Source organism: Podarcis gaigeae, assembly GCF_964106915.1.
Source record: "Podarcis gaigeae genome assembly, chromosome: 16".
Taxonomy (NCBI): Eukaryota; Metazoa; Chordata; class Lepidosauria; order Squamata; family Lacertidae; genus Podarcis; species Podarcis gaigeae.
In genome coordinates, this window is record NC_139693.1 from 5389672 (window position 1) to 5398584 (window position 8913).

General features: G+C 48.1%; 1 protein-coding gene and 1 long non-coding RNA gene across 2 annotated transcripts in view; one reads left to right on the top strand and one right to left on the bottom strand.

Annotated features, from left to right (window-relative positions):
- MTMR11 (myotubularin related protein 11) overlaps nucleotides 1-5083 on the top strand; it is a 39806-nt gene extending 34723 nt beyond the window's left edge. The window contains exon 17 of the mRNA XM_083715671.1: nucleotides 1628-5083. Coding sequence (XP_083571797.1) covers nucleotides 1628-1720 — 93 coding nt within the window. The 3' untranslated portion in view covers nucleotides 1721-5083. The remainder of the gene's footprint in view (nucleotides 1-1627) is intronic.
- LOC310833562 lies at nucleotides 4903-8910 on the bottom strand. The gene is made up of 2 exons (XR_014558795.1): nucleotides 8713-8910; nucleotides 4903-6309 (listed from the first exon to the last, which is right to left on the bottom strand). It is a non-coding gene; the product is annotated as an uncharacterized lncRNA (long non-coding RNA).
- Nucleotides 8911-8913: the final 3 nt, after the last annotated feature.

Consider the following 8913-nt stretch of genomic DNA (forward strand, 5'->3'; position numbering starts at 1 on the left):
GCCCCACGTAGAGCGCATTGAAGTCCAAGTTGCTGAAAACTGCAGGAAGGGAGGTTGCTGCATTCAAGTCCTGCTTGTGGTCTTCCGAACAGGACACTTGGTTGGCCACCGTGAGAACAGGAGGATGAACGAGATGGGCCTCCTTTGGCTTGATCCAAGCAGGGCTCCGATATATTCCTATACAAGGGAGCCAGTTTAAAAGGAGGGTATGAAAAGCCTCTCCTCCAAAGCCAGCGGTGGTCCTTGCTGGTGACGTCAAGTCTCTTTCTGCCTAGCGCAGAGATGGAGAACCTTTCTTCCAGCTCGAGGGGCTGTCTTCTCTTCTTGCCAGTCTTCAAGGTGGGATAGCTCGGATGGTTACAGTGTGGCGCTGATGACGCCAAGGTTGCAGGTTTGATCCCCGTATGGGGATCCTGCGTTCCTGCGTTGCGAAGGGTTGTACCAGATGATCCTTAGGATCACATTCAACCTTATGATTCTGTGACTTGCAAAGGTCATGTGTCTGTGGTAGGCAAAAGGTGCGCAGGGTTACAAGTGTAAACATTGCTGTTTCACAGAATTGTAGAGTGGGGAGGGGCTGGGGGCGTCTTACCCAAAGAGGCTGGTGGTGTAGGGCACCAAGTTCTGAAGGGCGCCAGGGAAGAGGCGGAGGCAGAACGCGGTGCCTCCCGGCATCAGCTTGCTGCCCTCGCCCTCCTCCGCCATGCCGCGCCGAAGCAGCGCCGCACCCAGAGCCTCCGCCTGCCGTGGCCACCACGGCACGATGTGGCCAGCTGATCCGGGAGCCGCCGTGTCCAGCCTCCGCCTCTACCCTGCTGGAGAAGCTGCCCTTCAGCCGCTGCCCGCCTCCTCCAGCCCTGGGAAACGGGGGGGAGGCGGAGGAATCTTTGCAACACGGCACCAGAGATACTTAAGACGGCCCTGGGTTGGACTGCCAAGGGTCATCTCATCCAGTCCCCTGTCCAGTAGGGAGGGGCCGCCCCACAGAGGACCTTAAGGTCAATAAATGACAACACCCTAGAGGTCCTGGGCCCTAAGGAAGTCAGATTAGCCTCAACCAGAGCCAGGGTCTTTTCAACACTGGCTCTGGCCTGGTGGAACGCTCTGTCTCATGAGACCAGGGCTCTGCGGGATCTGATTTCTTTCCGCACGACCTGTAAGACAGAGTTGTTCTGCCTGGAGTTTGGCTTGGAATCAACTTGATCCTCTCCCCCTCTTTCCTTTCGTGGTGGAACTCTTATTTGGGGACTTCCCTAGCTTTTTTCTGGCCCGTGTAGGAATAGTTTGGAGAGTTGGCCTTTGGTGAAGATTTGACGTTTTCATCCCCCAAAAGTTTTTGATTTGAGTTTCTACTGAAATGAGGCTGCATTTTAATGTTGTACTTAATCTTCTTTTTAAGTTGTATTTTAATCAATTGTTTTTACCTGGTGTTAGCCTCCTTGAGCCCGGTCTTGGCTGGGGAGGGCGGGGTTTAAATAAAATATTATTATTATTATTATTATTATTATTATTATTACTATTACTATTATTATTATTAATTCCACAGCTGGGAAGTCTTGTCTGCTGCTGTTACACTGTTGTTTAGGCATTGCTTTTGTAGAAACAGCAGTCTTGCCTTTCTTTTCAGGCTGGTCTCTTTGCTCCCAGCATTGCGGGCCTCACTGAGGAACTGGACCTGCTCCAAGAGCGGCTGAACTACTGGCAAGCCAGAGGAAGCTAGCGGCACGATGCTCGAGAAGGCTGAAGCGTTCCACGCAGAGCCCACGCAGACTGCCTGGAGCTCCCTCCTGCCACCCCATCAAGAACAGGGCGGGTCCTCAGCGTATCCAACGCAGACCTGGTGCATCCCGCTTTCCAAGGAGAGACAACAGTTGCAATATGCTGCAATATGCACATTTCAGAGATTCCTAGGATCGTCGAGTTGGAAGGGACTCCGAGGGTCATCCAGCCCAACCCCCTGCAATTTTCACAGAGCTCCATTTGGAAATCTTACCCAGTTGGGAGAAAACTGATGCACTCAGGCTATGGGATTGATGTTTGTGGCTGGACAACCGTGCCCCGAATCATCGGAAGTGTCTGTTCTGAAGTTGCCTGGCTCAGCAAACAGATCTTATTGACCCACCTGCAGTTCTGTCCTGAATTTATATTCGCCCCAAATGTTCTGTTTTGATTGCAAAGCCGCGTGGGGCTTAATATCGCTGCGATATTGGGTGCCTGCCATCAGGTGCTTGCTTTGTCTTTTTTTTTTTAATTAAAAAAACGTATTAAAGCCGCATACATTTATGTGGCTCCCCCCAAAGAATCTTGGGAAATGTAGTTTGTCAGGTGCGCTAAAGATCACCAACTACGGTTCCCAGGATTCTTTGGGAGAAGTCATGTGCCTTAAATGTGTGACGTGTCATTGATTCAGATTAAATTGGGTGGGTGGGGGGCAGCGGGGAATAACATGGGCTGCTGGCATTCTGATGTTGCTGTCACGATGCCCTCCCCAAAAGGCCTGAATGCTCGAGCAGCAACCATCCCATAATAAACACCTGCCTGGAAGTGCCTGGTAGCCCAGAGTGGGCTGACCAGCTCTGTGTAATCTGCTTTACTCTCTCTGCTTCCTAGAACCCACCAAGGGGTATTGACCTATATGTCCCCAAAATGTCCATTTCTCGTAACACTTAAAACGTGGGGTAGCCAATGTGGTTCCCTCCAGATGTTGGAGAGCTTCAGCTCTCGCTGTCGTCCCTAACCACTGGTTGCATTGGCTGCTGCAGCTGCGAGGGGGCTTGGAGATCAACAACATCTTGAGAGCATCACAGGAGGCAGTGATGGCCCCCAGCCCAGATGACTTTAAAAGAGGATTAGACACGCTCATGGAGGAGGAGAGTTATCGAGGGCTACTAGCCAGGATATAGGGACACGGATGGCACTGTGGGTTAAATCACAGAGCCTAGGACTTGCTGATCAGAAGGTCGGCGGTTCGAATCCCAGCGACTGGGTGAGCTCCCGTTGTTCGGTCCCTGCTCCTGCCAACCTAGGAGTTCGGAAGCACGTCAAAGTGCAAGTAGATAAATAGGTACTACTCCAGCGGGAAGGTAAACGGTGCTTCTGTGCGCTGCTCTGGTTCGCCAGAAGCGGCTTAGTCATGCTGGCCACATGACCCGGAAGCTGTATGCCGGCTTCCTCGGCCAATAAAGCGAGATGAGCGCCGCAACCCCAGAGTCGGTCATGACTGGACCTAATGGTCAAGGGTCCCTTTACCTTTACCTGGCAGGATGGCTATGCTCTGCATCTGTAGAGGAAGAAATGGCTCTGAACCCCAGTTGCTGGAGACCACAGGTGGGCGCAGTGATATTGTGCTTAAATCTGGCTTGCGGGTTCCTTGGAGGCATCTGGTTGTGACTACAGGATTCTGAACCCGGTGAGCCCCCTTGGCCTCATCCAGCAGACTCTTCTTGCACAGAATATCTGCTTCGTCCAGGCATATTTGCAAGAGTCAGGCTGTGCATGAGAAATTGGCTAGTGGACCGGCACCTCCTTCAGTCCCTAGACTGCAGTGTTAGGCATGAGCTTTCCTTTGCAGTCTGTAAAAAACCAAACATCAACCCTGGAGTATTAGAATCTTGCTCTTTTTTGTAGGGGAATAGAAGCGAAATGACTTCCCTGTTGTCCCTCCTCTATCAGAGATGGTGGGGTGACTTTTCCTTTTCATCTGTTGCTGAGTAATCAATATTTTGATGCTTTGGGATCCAGTGCTGAGCAGGCCCCAACCTCATTACATCTGCACCCACAAGGCTGCAACAAGGGCTTGCAAATAAGTTTGAACAAACTTTGGAAAGTGAAACGTTCAGGAGGATTCTCCAAGGATTCTCCCAACAGCAGATTTTTCTTTCCTGCCAGGCTAAGCAATAAATCTAACGGCCTCAAAGCTCTGGACAGAACTGACGGGAAGCTTTATTATTATTAAACTGGGAAATTATGCTTTCGCAATCGGTAAACCAGATTTTCTGGCCAGTTCTGGGGTGTGTACACACCCCAGTTCTTCTTTAGCACTTTCTGTGGTCATTTCCGCAGCCACTTTTTTTTTAAAAAAAAGTTTGGTGTGGAAGATAAGAGGTGCCAAAACAGATGTTCAGAGCAGCTTTTTTAAAAATATAGCACTTATTGAGAAATGGCATGTTATGTATGTGAGAGAAATCCCATCTCCTGCCTCTAGCCTGTTTACTGGCCTGAGATATTGTCCTGTGGTTAAATAAAGGGACCACCCTGGTTGCAAACAGGACAATGAATTAAAAAAGAGCTGGTCTGCTCCAACAAATTATTGGCCTCTAGGCAAAAAATGGTCAAATTTTCTGCTGTCTGTACTGTTCAGAAACGAAAGAACACGGTACAGATGTGTGCATGTGTTGGAGAGTCCTCTAGAGGGCTTTATCCCAAAACCACAGAATTGTAGAGTTGGAAGAGACTCCAAGGACCATTCTAGTCCAATTCTCTGCAATCACAGATAAAGCATCCATGACAGAGGGCCACCCAACCACTGCCTCCAACCTCTCCATACTCAAGAATAGGTTTCCCCGAGCCTTGGTAAAAAAACAGGAGGCCATTCCCCACGCCCCCAGTAACAGGTTACCTGGAAATTCATTAACAGTGTTTGTCCAGAAGCATTCAATGTTGCTTCATATGTCTGGTATCTATAAATCATCAAAGCAGAGTCCTTCGGTACGCCGTTGCCTGGGAACGCCGAAATGCGATGCTGGTACTTAGGAACTTAATACGTCTCTCCATCCATTTCTGTATATTATGTTTGCACTGTCTTGTTGTCGTGTTCCTTCAATGTGTTTTTTCCCCTCGCTAACAGGAGAAAATCCATAGTGGGAAAGTATTTCCATTTAAGATATGTGGTTTTTGTTTTTGTTTCCCTTTTTGCCCCCAAGCAAAGGGGTTAAAATGCTGCTGTTACATATTTGCTGTTAAATGTTTCCATTTCCATTTTATAAGCTTTGGTCCAGAAGCCTTGTAGAGCTAATGGGGGAAACAAGCAGTTTTAAGCTAAAGAACAATTTCAAATAAATAAATAAATACCCTGTGAATACAATTCTGCAGGTAATTGTAAATGGATTTGCTCCCAGGGACATTTGTAAGTTGGAGGAAAAGGGTCTCCCTCCTCATCCTTTGGCTGGCTACAAACTGTCCTACAGCTGTTTTAAGGGGATAATATATGGTCAGGGCTTGTGACACTGCAACCTTCTCTCCTTAAACAGACACGAGATTAAAAGAAAGAAAAGAACCCCCTTTATGCATCCCAGATGCTGAGGAAAAAACAACACTGGACTGTTGCATTCACAAGCCCTGTTTGTGGACTTCCCAGAAGCACCTGGTTTTCTGCTGCTGGGGAAAATATATTTGTTTGTCGATTCATTTATTTATTTACGGCATTTGCCACTAGGATTTTCAGCCCATAAGTCTCCCGGAGTGGTTTACGCACTATCAATATCAATTGAAACAAGAGTCCCTGGTGCCCACAGGCTTATAACCTTTTTACAACAAAAAACAAAACATAACTACGACATACAAGGGTAAAAGGCCATGGAGGGAAGAGGAAAAACGAAAATCAGGCCAACTGGCAAATAAACAGTTCACAGGTGCCTAGTGGAGCTCATCTTTCTGCAAAGCTGATGGGATGAGCCTTCTGCTCCTGACCGCTCTCCCTGAGACAGCCTCATGGCTGCTCTTAAATTTGTCTTCAGCTTCATGTAATTCAGTTCTGTCATTCCTACTACCACCCAGATAGGTAAACTGGAAGGATCATTCTGATAATGGCAGATAAAATGTGTGTGTGTCTGGGTGCTTCCAGACTGTCACTGTTTGGTGGCGGGAATCAATCACATATTTTCAAATCTAGATTGCACAATTAGGGGATGATGGTGAGCTCTGGAGTAACAAGCCTGCCTCCCTAAAAGAGCGAACTTTTGAGGGAAATGAAAGAGATGGGAAATACACTAGATGACATCTGCTTCGACACATCATCTAACCTCCCTGCAAAAACATCGGAATGAATCCTCTATAAAATAGCCAATGTCATCTAATCTCCCTGCAAAGAAGCCAGGATGAATTCTTAGTAAATATGTCATATGGAAGATCCTCACTCTTATTTTTCCATCTGTCGTATGTCCCTAGAATCAGGACCCCTCCCCCCCCCCGCACAGGAAGGTGTGACTCACCTTAGGTCAGGCATGTCCAAAGTCCGGTTTGGGGGCCTAAACTGGCCCGCCAGTCGGTTCAATCCGGCCCCTGTGGTAGTTTATTTCCTGGGATAAAATCCTTATAAAAAAAAAACCCTCAACGACTTCAACCCTAAAAAGCTCGATAACTTTGGGGTAAAATCAGAAAGCTCAACAACTTCAATCGTAAAAAAAAGGTCAACAAATTTGGTCGGCCCTCACGGCCCTTCACCAATCAAATCTGGCCCTCTTTGAAAAAAGTTTGGACATCTCTGCCTCAGGCCCAAAGATGTCCCATTTGTGGAAGCCCAACTTACGATGGGCTTTGGGGATGTTATGTTGATGCTGCACATTTTCTGTGCCCTCTTCATGTTATGCTGCTCACCCAAGCCAAGCGTCTGTGCTAAGCGGGGGAAATATATTGTTAGCTGTGTAATCTGGATGATGTCTCTCTGGTTTTGGGATGAAAGGAGAAGATAGGGAGAACTGGGCACATTACCATGATCTACTTGGAGAAAAAGGTGGGGTAAAAATGCAAAGAAGAAGAAAATGGATGTGGGAATGCGTTTTGGGACTAGCCTTCGGCACAAAAAGTAAAACTCACCGCGAGGACCAGAATCTTGCTTTTTCAATGGGACTGCAGCATTTTAAACATTTTAAAGCCCATAGCTGTCAACCTTTCCCTTTTTTTGCGAGGAATCCTATTTGGAATAAGGGAATTTCCCTTAAAAAAAGGGAAACATTTACAGCTACGCATAGGTCCCTCAAAGTTATCTTGGGAACTGTAGTTTGTAAAGGGTGCTGGGAATTGTAGCTCTGCAAGGGGTAAACTAAACTTGCCAAGATTTGGGGTGGATGGAAATTCGTGCTTTAAATGTATGGTGTGCGAGCAGCCCAATTGGTTGAGCCACTGCATATGTGCATATTGTTGTTGTTTAGTCGTTTAGTCGTGTCCGACTCTTCGTGACCCCCTGGACCAGAGCATGCCAGGCACTCCTGTCTTCCACTGCCTCCCAGAGTTTGATCAAATTCATTTTACTAGCTTCGAGAACACTGACCCACCATCTCGTCCTCTGTTGTCCCCTTCTCCTTGTGCCCTCCATCTTTCCCAACATCAGGGACTTTTCCAGGGTGTCTTCTCTTCTCATGAGGTGGCCAAAGTCTTGGAGCCTCAGCTTCAGGATCTGTCCTTCCAGTGAGCACTCAGGGCTGATTTCCTTCAGAATGGATGCATTTGATCTTCTTGCAGTTCATGGGACTCTCAAGAGTCTCCTCCAGCACCAGAATTCAAAAGCATCAGTTCTTCTTTATGGTCCAGCTCTCACTTCCATACATCACTACTGGGAAAACCATAGCTTTAACTATATGGACCTTTGTTGGCAAGATGCTGTCTAAGTTTGTCATTGCTTTTCTCCCAAGAAGCAGGCGTCTTTTAATTTCGTGACTGCTGTAACCATCAGCAGTGCTCATGGAGCCCAAGAAAGTAAAATCCCTCACTGCCTCCATTTCTTCCCTTTCTATCTGCCAGGAGGTGATGGGACCAGTGGCCATGACCTTAGCTTTTTTGATGTTGAGCTTCGAACCATATTTTGAGGTCTCCCCTTTCACCCTCATTAAAAGGTGTATGTGCATATAAAGGTAAAGGTACCCCTGCCCGTACGGGCCAGTCTTGACAGACTCTGGGGTTGTGCACCCATCTCACTTAAGAGGCCGGGGGCCAGCGCTGTCCGGGTCACGTGGCCAGCGTGACAAAGCTGCATCTGGCGAGCCAGAGCCGCACACGGAAACGCCGTTTACCTTCCTGCTGGTAAGCGGTCCCTATTTATCTACTTGCACCCGGAGGTGCTTTCGAACTGCTAGGTTGGCAGGCGCTGGGACCGAGCAGCGGGAGCGCACCCCGCCGCAGGATTCGAACCGCCGACCTTTCGATCGGCAAGTCCTAGGTGCTGAGGCTTTAACCCACAGCGCCACCTGCGTCCCGTATGTGCATATACAGTATCCCAAATTCACCCTCCTGCTAAATCTGGGGGAAACAGAGTCCTGTCTTTTTCGAATGCTGGAGAGCAAGTGACCCAATCAGGAGGGAGGGGAGGGACGAGGTGGAGATACGCCGACGCTTATTTGCCCGCGTTTTTGGCCTTTTTTTTCCTCTTGCGCGCAAGGAGCGCCGCTTTTTCTCCCTCGCCGTGTGTTTTGTATTGGGAGGGAACGGACACGCCACGCTCGGGATGGTACCGGAAGTGACGTCCCCAACCAACCGCCATTTCGACCTTATCGCTTCCTGTTGCGTACAATTAACGTACGATACTGCGTACTATATTCCAAATACAGTACTGTATATGGAATATAGTAACAGTCGCAAAACTAACAATTTCTGAGGAGAAAACCCTGAGGTGAAAAAACAAATGACATTCACACACACAAATATATATGTGTGTGTGTGTATTATATAAAATATATGTGTTATAATATACATCTTATTACGACACGATATTAGAATTACCTCATAGTGTGTTTATTCCGTTAAAACCTTCTTACGTGCCGCAACTTCCGCCCGCCCTCTTTCAAAATGGCGGCGCCGCTTTCACCAGGCCGGACCGGGCGTTTCACCTCCTCTGTTTAAACCTGACGAGGGCCGAACTGCTTTTTCACAACGTCACGTCCGGTTTCCCGCCCTCTTTAACTGCCCGCTCCTAAGATGGCC